This window comes from Triticum aestivum, chromosome 1A, assembly GCF_018294505.1.
Source record: "Triticum aestivum cultivar Chinese Spring chromosome 1A, IWGSC CS RefSeq v2.1, whole genome shotgun sequence".
Taxonomy (NCBI): Eukaryota; Viridiplantae; Streptophyta; class Magnoliopsida; order Poales; family Poaceae; genus Triticum; species Triticum aestivum.
Window position 1 is genome coordinate 533,272,422 of NC_057794.1, and position 14,000 is coordinate 533,286,421.

The 14,000-nt window shown below is 48.3% G+C and overlaps 2 protein-coding genes across 2 annotated transcripts; one reads left to right on the plus strand and one right to left on the minus strand.

The window, feature by feature from the left end:
- Positions 1–5,475: 5,475 nt before the first annotated feature.
- LOC123063624 (hexokinase-5) lies at positions 5,476–10,161 on the plus strand. Its single transcript, XM_044487500.1, has 9 exons — positions 5,476–5,967; positions 6,798–6,948; positions 7,036–7,218; positions 7,612–7,686; positions 7,858–8,013; positions 8,142–8,240; positions 8,316–8,446; positions 9,255–9,336; positions 9,412–10,161. The coding sequence occupies exons 1-9, from the start codon at positions 5,669–5,671 to the stop codon at positions 9,757–9,759; spliced, it is 1,524 nt and encodes a 507-aa protein (XP_044343435.1). The 5' UTR covers positions 5,476–5,668; the 3' UTR covers positions 9,760–10,161.
- Positions 10,162–10,212: 51 nt separating this feature from the next.
- On the minus strand, positions 10,213–13,731 carry LOC123063619 (receptor-like protein kinase HSL1). Its single transcript, XM_044487488.1, has 2 exons — positions 10,935–13,731; positions 10,213–10,840 (listed from the first exon to the last, which is right to left on the minus strand). Exons 1-2 carry the CDS (start codon positions 13,615–13,617, stop codon positions 10,389–10,391), a joined length of 3,135 nt encoding a protein of 1,044 aa, XP_044343423.1. The 5' UTR covers positions 13,618–13,731; the 3' UTR covers positions 10,213–10,388.
- Between the last annotated feature and the right edge of the window lie 269 nt (positions 13,732–14,000).

Consider the following 14,000-nt stretch of genomic DNA (forward strand, 5'->3'; position numbering starts at 1 on the left):
GTTTCTAATCAATCTACTGTTTCCCTTGAGTCGGGGGGAACGTACCACGCACCACGTTGTGTTTATTGATCTGGAATCCTAGAGGATCACCCACCCTCGTAATTCAGTATTGAGATGATCTCCTTAATTTCTCAAATGTGTTTTATTAAATTGGATTCCTGTAATTATCCTTGCTCTAATTTGATAGTTTTACCCTCCCGAGCATGTTGTGCTTCCATAAAAACATGAATATTTCTCAGCCATTTTATTGGAAATGTAGTCGTATGCTTTCACATTGACTCTGTATATTCTCCTAAACGAAGGTCAAGAACAATTGCTTTTATCGGCAACAGGAGGCGCTTATCAGTCGCCATCAAGTGCCTCAACCAGTGTGGCGTCCAGGTACACACATTGCTTCATCTCCTGTGCTATCTCATAGTCTAGACAATATATCCATGGGTGACCCCTGTACTCACCTCATCTCCAGATTAGAACATAAGTGTCCGTAGGAGGGTAGGATCTAGGCAACTGCAGTACTGATTGTCCAGCTAGGCAACAAAGTCGACGGGGCAAATAACATAATCTTCAGATAAAGTTATATTCGAAAGTCAGTAGGCTTTTCATGATTGCCAGTGGTAAAACAAGCATATATTTCTTTTGATTATTGACATAGCACAGCTTAGTAGAGTGGACCAACCAACATTGGGTTTGGGAGGTCATTTAATAGGAAACACTTCGCTGCAAGTTTCTTCACCATTGAACACAATTCATCACAAGACTTTATATATGTTGGCTGTCATGCATGTACGTCTGCAACTAAATAATTACAGGATGTTGTGTGCTTGTTCTATGTCCAGCAGTAAAGATGTTTGAAGTTTTGTACCAGTTTCCAATAGATCATTTCCTACAACAATATTTGTTTTGCAATCCAAACAAGTAAATGTCTTGTAAAGAAGTAGATGTTTCTGCATATCAACACACCATTCAAGTTATTTACAGAATGATTTTCTTGGAGCGTTCATAATTTCACGTATGTTTACATCATTATTCATGTGTGGGTTGTATTGTGTTTTCTTTTGTGGGGTGCCGGACGCGCTACCGACGGTACTAGCATGTTTGGGCTGGGAGACAGAGATGGTATGCAGAGTAAGAAGAGTGATTTAAGGGGAGAGAAATCATAACAGGGGTTGGTGGAGCAGAAGAGGGCGAAGGAAGACTTGTGGGGAGCTGCGAGGAATAGATTTTGGGGTATGTTACTGTTTTATGTGTGATATCAGTTCATAATTTACTGCAGCGGTCAGTTCTCTACTTTCTATGTACTAGGTTAATTCTATTTGCTAGCCTTAAGTGTTTTTTCTATAGCAACTAAATATTGTGAAAGTAACCCTGAAACATACACACATCTACTAAATGCAAAATTGTTTCTCTGTTGGTACGAACAATCATGTAGATTACTGCATGTAGTTTCGTTTTGCACACAACATACTCTCCAGTAGTGCCGAAATTAGAATCTCAATCCCTGTCCATTATACAAGATGCAAAAGAGTTCAGAATAAGATATTCATCATCATATTCACGCATTTTCCGTTGTAATATATATTTTGTATTTGTGTACAGGTTGACACATTACACATACATACAGTATGTCTGACTTATGCAGAAGAAAAGGGACCCTTCATATAAATTATTTGCATGCTCATAGTTATGAACTTAATACACTTTGCCTGGCATTCATAACCATTATACATCCTCCTGCCCAAATTTGTTGTCCTACGTAATAGTGTTCCACTTTGCGCCTACCACTGGTAGCTGGAAATTAGATATAATAATAATCAGTTTCCTTGCTAGATTTGTTTCCTTATAGGATATCCTGCCGATTTGATCTATTTTTGGCTAGAGCACATGGGATCAAACCAGAGGTAATCAATTTTCTATGTTCACCTGATTAGTTATAAGGAATTTATTACCTCTGTTTTATTTCCAGGATACCCAAACCAGTGGTAACGTTTTTTATGGCTTTGAAATTCTGTACAAGGTATTCTCATGTCTAAATACTAGAATTGTTTGTTCATTGCTAAATTGTTAATGAGGGGTCCATGTAGTGCTCTCAGTGGAGACACTAGACCATCTGATGTTCATTTAGACATTTCTATTCAAACTTTCAAAGTGATTGTTTTCTTTTTGTGTGTCCACACAGTTGTTTGTGTGCATCCAATATAAAACTTGCTATGAATTTGCACCACCTACACCCTTTTTCCATGTCTTAGTCTATATGAATTACCCACTTTATATACCGCAAAAAGAAATTACCCACTTTATAATAACTCACATGTTAATTAAAAGGAAAAAGATCTGAACCATCGACACTCTATAAGTTAAGTTGTTCAGCTAAAATTTAACAAAGAGATATTTGATTACATGGATCTCTAATTTTTCTGCAGTGTTGTAATTATATTGTCTTGGGTGTGTTGTTGTACGTTCCTTGTATCATGTTGACTTGCTCCTTGATCAATAGGGATGTGGATACAAAATTCCGTTTTCCACTACTTATATTATCCTCATTGGACCTTAAGCTATAATCATCGGCTGTTGTTGTGTGTCTGCCTGCCTGGCAATGTTTCACCTCTATTTTTGACCTACTGTTGACTTATTTGGAACCTGAGAAAGAATTATTTTACATGTTAGAGTACTCTCATATGTTCGAAGTCATAAAACCAGCTGAGATAATGAAATAATGCCAGGTAATTACTCGTGGTTTCAAGGTTGCGCAAAGGAGAGGAGGCATGGTTATAGGTCCTCGACAACATCTGCGCCTCATAGGTCAGCCATGATTCTCGATTTTTTTGTTCTGCTGTTATTCCCAAAGAAACATCGTAGTTCTTTTGGACGGTCAAAGATTATTCAGTTACTGAAATACTTCTTATCCAAAGAGCTGGGAATATTTAAAACATCTAAATTGCTTATCTCAACACTATAATAGAAAGTACTATCTCGAAAATAATAACAAAACACCGTGATAAACTGGGCACCGAAGCCATATTGACACAGACCCATGATCAATGATATGTGAGCCAAGTCTTCCCGTGAACTTACAGCCACCCATTGAGTGCATGATTTCTTCCATCTCCTTTTCTTTTGTTTTCCAGGGCAGATATTCCACCGTGCATTGTATTTGACCATACTTAACCAAGTTGATTCATATCAATAAGTATCTTTTGGTTTTCTTCCAGTTTATTAGGCATGGACCCAGACACAAATTCTGAAGCTTCAATAATTTGGGTGGTCTAATAGTTCCTGTATAGCTTGATGTCGTATCAGGTGTAATATTTTGTTGTTGCTTGATGTTGCATCAAGACAAGCTAGGGTCAACAAGGAACAAAGGGGTTGACACATGGAGAAGCGGGAGCATAAAATTCAAAAGGTATTGAACATGTGTATGGATTACACCGGTGAGTGAATGGTGTGGCACATTGAGTCGGAGAGGAGTAGTTGCTTGTCTGGTATGAAAAACAGTTGTTTCTCGATTAGATTAAGGCCAAACTTATCTTCAACATGTGTGGTCTTTCATCACCATTTTAAAAGAGGTTCAATGCAAAATCCTTAGACTGCCAATTTTTACTATATTGGAAGTACTTTATCGATACGTTTGGAACAATTCTCAGATTCCATGAAACATATTCGTGGCACCAATTTTAACTAAAGAATAAATCAATCTCAATTTTGTTCTGTAAAAAATTAAAGCACTCTCCTTTCCTATGAGAAAAGAAAACATATACTCCAATTGAAGGAAGGAGTACAAAGTTGAGTCATTTTTGAGTCACTTATTGCGGGACGGAGGGAGTACTACATTGAAGCGATTGCCAATTCAAGGAATCATTTTCTATGGTCAGTCCAAACAAACAAAATTTAACCATATGGAAACAATATTTAGTTGCCATAGAAGTAATTTGACCCGAAAAAGTTACCATCCAAAAAAAGGAAGTGAAAAAACCATATGAAGGAAACTAAAGTTCCAAAAGCAAGGAGTATCAACATTTGAAACAAAATATATTTTCATACAGAAGTAATTTACATCTATGGAAGCAATTTTTTGTTCATCACTAATCTGTATCAATATGTGTTGCATTCTCTTTTAGAGAAGTGAACTCTGAAATCCCTCCTCATTCCAAACAATGAAATTCTGAGGCTGAAAGTACAAATTTGTTACGACATGACTGACTTAGAGAAAAAAAATGGGCGTATTTGGAGCCGGATGGAAACATGGGCAGATTTGGAGCAGTGTGAAGACGGCGCACGCTGGTGTTGCAATGACCAAAAGAGCCGAAGTGAAAGAAGAGATGGAATGACAATGATGCAACCTTGTCGTGTGATTCTTGTATGTATATTTGAGGTCTGTAGAAAAATATGTATTAGTGAGATAAAGTGATGGAGATGCATCTTAGGTGGAAATGGAAGCAGAGCCCAAAGATAAATAGAGAATTATTAGTTTGTGAATGAACATGTGGTGGAAAGATTGTTTTCTTGTTCATATGCCACATTTTCTTACTATTTTTACTAAGGTGAGGTGCCTTGTACATGCCATATTTTTAACATACATAGTAGTGCGAGACAACAAAACAATGACATAGAAGCCACATGCATAATCAAGTTACCGCATATTGAGAGGATGGTTTATGTATGGACAAAAAGGGCTAGGGAGAAGTTCAACAAAAAACAGAGGCTAGATGGGGTGCATGGTGTTTGTTGGAATAGAGAGAAGATACTTGCGTGCAATGTTTTCGTTCGAGGCGGGTAACTTGAACATTGTTTACAAATTTTTCCTTGGCCCGTGGCAACGCACGGGCAGTCTACTAGTAGAGGTAGAGATTGCGTGCGTGCGTGCGTTGAGTGTATACAATGTCCGTGGATGGCATAGGTTGATATGACACGATACGGTACGATATACCGTTAAACTGTACTGTAATCCTCGCGTCGCGCGTGGGCTCGGCAACAAGTCGCCGGTAGTACGTCGGCGTCGCGGTCGAGCCGAACGAACGAACGAACGCCGAGGCGTAGCCGCTCCGCCCCGCAGCGGACGGTTGGTGGCGGTTGACCCTATGGCCCTACTGGCACCACCCCTCCCCCACATGGATGACATCACCCTCCCGTCACCGAACTCCCGGTGGGCCCCGCCGATCCACGTTCACCCGTATTTCCCAACCTTTTTACCCTCTCTCTACGCATCTGACTTTCCTCCCAAGCCTTCCCACCCTCCAAGCAGCACCCACCGACACGCGGGCCCGCACCACAAGTCAACGGCCTGACAGGAAAGGATTCTTTTCACCGCGATGTATATCCAGGTAAATCCGTTCGGTAATCCAAAAAGGAAAACCCAGATCCGCTTCCGTCCAAAGACCCCCATCCGGGCCGTCCACGTGGCGCGGGGGACGGATCGTGGCCGTCCGGGCCATGATAGGTGGATCATAAATGCCGCGGGGCCGAGGCAAGCGGGGGGACGACGGAAGAAGGGGCGGTTAAAAAGTGGTAGCGGTTAAAACGCCCGGCCAGTGGCTGCCCTCCCCCCTCTCTTTCTCTCCTCCGCCCGCGCCCGGGGAACCAGCGACCGCTCCCCCTTCACCTGGCCTCCGGATCCAGAGCGGAGTTCGTGTCCGGGCGCTAGGGAGACGACCGATCCAGTCCAGGCGCGACGATGGGGAAGGCGGCGGCGGTGGGCACGGCGGTGGTGGTGTGCGCGGCGGTCGGCACGGCCGTGGTGCTCGGCCGGCGCCGGCGCCGCAGGGACGCGGAGCTGCTCGGCGCGGCCGAGGCCGAGAGGAAGCGCAGGGTGGCGGCCGTCATCGAGGACGTCGAGCGCACGCTCGCCACGCCCACGGCCCTGCTGCGGGGCATCTCCGACGCGCTCGTCCTCGAGATGGAGCGCGGCCTGCGCGGGGACATCCACTCCCAGCTCAAGATGCTCATCAGCTACGTCGACCAGCTCCCCACCGGGTAAGGGAAGCCGTCCCCATTCCCGATCTGATCCGATCCCACCCGATCCTTAGCCTTTAGTCGTCGGGTTGACTTGTGGGCCTCGTGATCCGGAGGGCGCCGTCTGACGCCGGGAAAGTTGCCTGTCGATGAATTGCGCGTTCCTTGGCCGCGTACGCGACGGGAATTCTCCCCTCCTGCTCTTGATTAGGCATATGACTGGCCGTACGGTGAAATGTGCGGATCTTAGTGTGAATTTCTGTGCCAAGATCGCCCCTTGCGGCGATTCAGGTCGAATTCAGGAACACCGTCGCCTCTTAGGTGACCTCCATTGGTTCTCGGTGAATCATCATGGGCAAGGATGTGATCCTTTTATTATCTCATACGCATATGAACTGACCGATCTCGCTCTGGCGCTTCCCCTGTTTGCTGATCGTATGGTCGTCTGAATTTTGGTGATTTAGGATTTATTTATTTTCGATCAATCAGCATGCCACCACATGAGATTTCCATGAGTTGGTGTGGATGTTCATTTCTCAATAGGCCATCAGTGGGATGTAGTAACCGATTATGGCAGGGATGGTTCACTCAGGATTACTCCCATATGCCCAATTATGTGAAATCTGTACAGAAGTTCTTATGTGACTGGTTTGTTTCACCAATTTCTTTGTTCAATTATATATCCACCAGTAGAACTCATCCTCTCCAAGTATAATCTGTTATGTGCTTAGTTTCTCAAGACAAATTGTAACCTGTCTATCTATTACTACATGCAATTCTCTGAAAAACAGGACATTTTTCCTAGACTTGTATAGCTTTATTGTTTAATCATTTGGGTGCTATTTCTGCAGAGACGAACATGGCTTGTTTTATGCATTGGATCTTGGAGGTACCAACTTCCGTGTTCTGCGAGTCCAACTTGGAGGAAGGGAGAAACGTGTTGCCAAGCAACAGTATCAGGAAGTCTCTATTCCACCACACCTGATGGTCGGAACTTCCTTGGTGAGTACCTGGTATTCAGTTTTCAAGCTCCCTGGAGTCGCAAATTTGCATGCATGTTTGCTAATTTAACTTGAATTATTATTACAGGAACTATTTGATTTCATTGCTTCTGTATTGGCCAAATTTATTGAAACTGAAGGTGACGAGTTCCACCTCCCAGTGGGGAGGCAGAGAGAGCTGGGTTTCACCTTTTCCTTTCCGGTAAACCAATTATCAATATCATCAGGAACACTCATCAAGTGGACAAAGGGCTTTTCAATCAACGGCGCGGTAAAATTCAAAACACTACACGGCATTTGTTGAGCAGTTCCTAGCACATTAGTTAGCATAAGTTCCACTGGATATTCTTATAAATCCATTGATTCCCTCGGCAAGTTTCTGGTGGTAAACCTTGATTTCGTATGCCAATCAGAACTTAAGTGCTGAAGTTATAGTGGTTTTGTTCTTCGTTTTTGTCAATCAGAACTTAAGTGTTGAAGTACAAATAGTATATGGTATCGAAGCCAATTGTTGGTCTTAAGTGGTATCGTAAGTTTCATATGCCAATCAGAATTTAAGTGTTGAAGTACAAATAGTATATGGTATCTGAGCCAATTGTCGATCTTTCCATAATAACCGCAATTGCCTTGATTTTGAAGTGTTCTTTGGTTACTCCTTAATCAGGTTGGTGAGGATGTTGTGGCTGAGTTGAGCAAGGCCATGGAGAGGCAGGGGCTGGATATGAAAGTTTCAGCACTGGTAATACACCATATCTATGGTTGACTCTCGTATATAAGACAATGCTAATTTCTGTGTTTTCTGACGCTACTTCTATTATTTGTTAATCTTTTCTCTCTTAATGGAATGCGAACAAACATGGCCGTGTGTCCAAAAACTTGTATTCTCAGGCTGAGTGTTGATGTTTTGTAGGTTAATGACACAGTCGGCACATTGGCTGGTGGGAGATATATGGATAATGATGTGGTTGCTGCCATAATATTGGGCACTGGTACAAACGCAGCATATGTTGAGCATGCTAATGCAATTCCTAAGTGGACTGGACTACTGCCGAAATCCGGAAATATGGTTAGTGTTTGAAATTCCTTATGCTTAAAGTAAAAAGCCCCATGAAACATTGGATGTTCACTGCTGTGTTGTATTAGTCTCTCTTATAATTTGTATTTTTAACCATAGAATTATTTGGTATTCTCTAGGTAATCAACACGGAATGGGGAAGCTTTAAATCGGACAAGCTTCCACTTTCAGAATACGACAAAGCATTGGACTTCGAAAGTTTGAACCCTGGAGAACAGGTGTTTATCTCGATGGTGCTTTCAATTTCATTCACGTTTTTGTGCTGAACTGTACTAATATATTTTGTATGATAGATATATGAAAAGTTGATTTCCGGCATGTATCTTGGAGAGATTGTGCGAAGAATCTTACTGAAATTGGCTCATGATGCTGCATTATTTGGGGATGTTGTTCCAGCTAAGCTGGAACTGCCATTCGTACTTAGGTAATACTTGATCCGTTGGTCACTGAGCTTTTCATTCTTGCTTCTTGACATGGAAAAAACTCTTATTTATTTTGTTAGCTAAACACATATCAAGAATTTTTTTATTTAAAAAAAAGGTAAGTGCCAATAATAGTCAAACTGCACAAGGAAGCAGTGTCACTTCTAAATATTGTTACATGTGTTGACTAGTCCATGTAAGGCCCACAGTTTACAAAATTTGGGAAGTTGCGTGCCTTTGAAGCTATACATGAACTTCATTCGAGTAATCCATGTGAAGTGACAAATATTCTAAACTTAATGCTGATTGATCATTGCCGGTGATAAAAATACTTTTCTTCTGGTCAATGCTCCGTTTTGTCACGGCTGTGTTCAATTCAAAGCTTTGAATCGTATTAGAATATTATAAGATGGATGGCCTGTGCAATCGTCTAGTTAGATAGAGTTTGTTTCGTCACACCTTAATATTATAAGACAATTCGAAACCAAAGCCAAACTTATGTTTGTTTTGTTGTTCGTTTTTGTCAAACCTATCATAAAGTCTGACTAGTGGCCTAATGAGTAATTTTCACCTTCTCCTTGTTAGAACTAATAAAAGTATTTACTTGGGGGTAAATAGATTATATAGGTCACTAATAGATGGATGCACTGAGTAGCATACCATTCTTGATACCCGATGAAGCTTTCCATTGCCATTAACACCACTAATCGGTGATAATTCCTGATGAATATTTACCCAATTACGATAAAGAGTACTATCTATTTGTAGAAACTTTTCTGCTGTTTTCTTATTCTAAATCTTATGTTGCAGGACCCCAGATATGTCTGCCATGCACCATGATGCATCACATGACCTTAAAATTCTGGGAAGTAAGCTAAAGGATATCGTTGGGGTACGACTGTTTCAACCTAAGTGGATACAAAAGTTGTTCAGTGACCATTGATTAACATGCTGATCTCATGTTTAGGTTGCGGATACTTCCCTGGAAGTAAGATACATTACTCGTCACATATGTGACATCGTTGCAGAGCGCGGCGCACGCTTGGCCGCTGCTGGCATATATGGCATCCTGAAGAAGCTAGGCCGGGACAAGGTGCCAACCGACGGCAGCCCGATGCCAAGGACCGTGGTTGCCTTGGACGGTGGGCTCTATGAGCACTACAAGAAGTTCAGCAGCTGCTTAGAGGCAACTCTTTCAGATCTCCTCGGGGACGAGGCCTCTTCTTCGCTGGTTGCCAAGCTGGCCAATGACGGCTCTGGCATTGGAGCTGCTCTCCTCGCCGCTTCGCACTCCCAGTACGCTGATATCTACTAGTCTTCTTGGTAACGAGCCCGATGGATGGATTGAACCCAGAGTGTAGCAGCCTCTTCTCTTCCTTTTTTTTTTCTTTTCTTTTCCCTTCGAACCTTCCTAATCGCCTGGTGGTGGAATTTTACCTTCTTCGGCTATTCTGCGGACACTCTCCGGTGCGTCTGCAGCGGGATGTAGCTAGCATAGCGCCAAAGAGCTTGGAGGTTTATCTAATGGCATAAAAGTTTCAGTGGCAGGAACATATGGAGATGGAGGTTTGGACAATGCCATTCCTGTTCTGCCGATTCTTTTTCCCCTTGTCTGGTGGTGTTTTGTAATCCATAACATTTTGTTAATCCTTTTTTTTGTATTTTCTCCTCCCAATAAAGATGAGGATCGACATCATCCAATTTAACCATCTTTTTATGTTGCCTGGTTTCTCCAGTATATACATATATGTATGTCTGAATGCTCATCTTTGTCTTCAGAATAATACTAGTTTTGTCTGAATTTGATGCACTTCAAGCAACTGCTCGTCTCAAGGCTGGCACACTGTGTACAACATTCCACCATTGTTATCTGCTCTGCTCTGAAACTGCACTGTCTTACTACTTAGTTACTACTGAACCTTACAACGTCACTACGGCATTTCGTCAGACGACATCGTCGAAGCTACCCTTGCCGTCAGCGGCGTCGGATAGCCGTTTCCGGCGGCTGCCCCCTCGCACTGCTGGCAGCAGCGGGGCGCCGTCGTACTCGGAGACGGCCGTCTTCTCGTCGAGGTTTTTCCGGTGCGCCTGCTCGCATCGCAGCAGTATCTGCAGCACGTCCTTCATGGTCGGCCGCGTCGACGGCTGAGCGCCGGTGCAGATGATGCCGAGCTTGAACACGACATCGAAGTCGTCACTTTGCCTGGCGTCGCCGATGCACTCGTCCGCCGCGTCAGCGATGCTCTTCCCGGACTGCAGGTGCCGCCACGCCCACTCCGCCAGCGAGCAGTGCTCGCCGCCGTTGCCGGCCTCCCTGCCGGTGGCCAGCTCCAGCAGCACCACCCCGAAGCTGTACACGTCCACCTTCTCGTTCGCCTTCCTCGTGTACCCGCACTCTGCAATCAGACCACGGCGAACAATATGAGCCACCGAGCTGCAAGAAATTTCGGCGTCGAGGATTACTATCAAGGTGAGGTGATCGGTGCGTACCTGGAGCCATGTAGCCGAAGGTTCCGGCGACGGCGGACACGGTGTCGTGCGGCGTCGTGCCGGCGGCCTCGGCGAGTATCCTGGCGAGCCCGAAGTCGGCGACCTTGGCGTTGAGCTCCGCGTCGAGCAGGATGTTGCTGCACTTGACGTCCCGGTGCACCACCGGCGGGGAGCACTCGTGGTGCATGTAGCTCAGCCCCCGCGCCGCGCCCACGGCCACCCTCACCCTCGCCGGCCAGTTCAGCGGCGCTCGCCTGGCCGAGGGGGCCCTCGCCGGCATCGAGCTCCCAGCCGGCGCCGGCCACCTGTGGCCGTGGAGCCACTTGTCCAGGCTGCCGTTGCCCATGTACTCGTAGACGAGGAGCTTGGTCTCCGCGCGGGAGAGGCAGCACAGGAGCTTGACGATGTTGGTGTGCCGGACGTGGCCGAGCACCTCCACCTCCGACTCGAACTCCCGCTCCAGCTTCCTCTCCACCTTCCCGCCGGTCCAGATGCGCTTCACGGCCACCACCGTGCCGCCGCTCGCGCCGCTCCGGCTGGGGCACTCCACGCGGTACACCCGCCCCGACCCGCCCTTGCCGATGAGGTTCTCGTCGGCGAGCCCGCGCAGCACGGGGCCCTCGCCGAAGTCCAGCGGCTGGAAAGGGGTGAGCTTCCAGGCCTCTTCGGGCGGCGCGAGCCCCTTCCGCCTCTTGATGTCGCGGACGATGAAGAAGGCGAGCGCCGCGATGACCACGAGTAGCGCGGCGGCGGCGGCGACAAGGCCGGTGCGAAGGCCTGGTGATACCTTGTCGGATGACCTGGCTGCGCACGAGCTCACGCCGGCGAGGTTCCCCGACGACGCCGCGCCCGTGCAGAGCGCGCGGTTGCCCAGGAAGCTTCGGTCGTAGGCGGGGACAGCGAGCGCCTCCGGGACCTCGCCGGCGAGGTTATTGGATGACAGGTTTAGCTGGTTCAGCCTTAGTGATCCCAGCGCTCGCGGGATGCTGCCGGAGAGTTGGTTGGACGAGAGGTCGAGCAGGGTGAGCACCGGCATGGAGCCCAACCCCGCCGGTATCTCGCCGGTGAGCTGGTTGTTGCTGAAGTTCATCTGCGTGAGGCCACCGAGCGACGCGATGCTCGGCGGGATCGCGCCCGACAGCTGGTTGGACGACAGGATGAACTCCTGCAGCAGCGGCATGCCGGCGGCGAGCCCCGCGGGTATCTCGCCGGAGAAGGAGTTGTTCCCGGCGTTGAACTTCTGCAGCTTAGCCGCCGACGACGGAAGGCTGCCTCTGAACTTGTTGTTCATGATGTAGAGCCTCGTCATGTTCCAAAACAGCGTCTCTGGCAGGGTACCGGTGAGCCCTCCATTGTTCTGCAAAAGCAGAGTCATCAGCTTCGTCTCCGTCCAGAGCGCGGCCGGCACCTCGCCGGAAAGCTTGTTGTCTTGGAGCTGCAGGCTTATGAGCGCGGGGCAGTTGGCGAGGCTGGCCGGGATCGAGCCGTTCAGGCGGTTGCCGGAGGCGGTGATGACCCACAGCCCGCGGTTCTTGCAGACCCCCGCCGGTATCGGCCCGGAGAGGTCGTTGTCGTCGACCTGGATGTCTCTCAGCGACGGCGAGTGCATCCCGAGCTCCGCCGGAAGCGCCCCCGTGAGTTTGTTCTCAAACAGCCACAGGAACACCAGCGACGGTAGCTGGGCGAGGCTCGCCGGTATCTCGCCGGAGAAGCCGTTGCCGCTCAAGCATAATTTGCTAAGCTTCGTCAATGTTCCGAGGCTTTCCGGGATCGCGCCGGTCAGCTTGTTGTAGGACAGGTCGATCTCGATTAGACCCGCCGCTCCGATGGCGCCATCGATGACGACGCCACCGGTGAGGTTGTTATAGTGTAAGTACAACATCTGCAGCTTGGTGAGGTTCCAGATCGACGGTGGAATGTTCCCGGTGAACGCGTTGGTCGACAGGTCAAGCCACACCAACTCCGACAGCTCCGGGAGGTAGCTCGGGAACTCGCCGGTGAGGTTGCATCCGGCTAGCCAGACAGTGGCCAGCTTCGCCAAGTTCTTGAACGACTCCGGCAGCTTGCCGGGGCCGAAATGGTTGTGCTCGAGCTTGAGCGTCTGGAGGCCAGTCAGCTCCCCGAGCTCCGGCGGGATGGTGCCGGTGAGCTGGTTGCTGTCGAGAGCGAGGACCGTCAGGTTCTTGAGCTTGGACAGCGCGGGCGGCACCTGCCCGGTGAAGCCGTTGCCGTTCAGGGCCAGGTAGGTGAGGTTCTCCCCGAGGCGGCCGATGTCTGCGGGGAGGTTGCCCGCGAGCGTGTTCATCGAGAGGTCGAGGTGCGTGAGGCCCGTGCAGTTGTAGAGGGACTCCGGGAAGCCGCCGCTGACGCTGGTGTTGCTGAGGTCGAGCGTGGCGAGGCCGGTGAGCCGGCCGATGGCGTCGGGGACGGGGCCGGAGACGGTGACGTTCGACAGGGCGAGGGAGGTCACCCGGCCGGCGCCGTCGCAGGAGACGTGGGCCCAGCCGGTGCAGGGCGAGCCCGTGGCCGCCGACCACGACGCGAGCTCCGGCGGGTCGCCCCACGCGCGCTTGACCTCGAGCAGGAGCTGCCGCTCGTCGGCCTGCTGCGCCGCGGCGTGGCGCAGGTGCAGGACGAGGCAGAGCGCGAGGAGTGGGAGATAGGCGCGGTGTGGCGACGCCATGGTCGCCGGTCGGTTTCCGGCCGCCGGAGCACGGAAGCGTGCGACCGTGCGTTCAGTTTGGTTGGCGGGAGCGGCCTGCCATCGCTGACCCCGGTGTGGAAACGTGTGGCGCGTTATGTAGTGGGAACTGGCCACGGCCGGTGTTTTTCCCCTTTTCTTTTTGTCCTTTTTAATTCCTTTTTCATTCTGTTGGATAGTGTGCTCGTTGGGGTTGTCGGGTGGTGCTTGCTTGGAAGCTTCAATCTTGGTTTCTACTTGGTTGTTTAATTCGTGTTTGCTACATGTGTTGTTAGTGTGGGGTTTAGGCAGGGCCAAATTAATTGGACCGAAGGGGACATGTTCTAGATGGTTAGTATACCACGCGCCGCGATGACCGTGCCGCC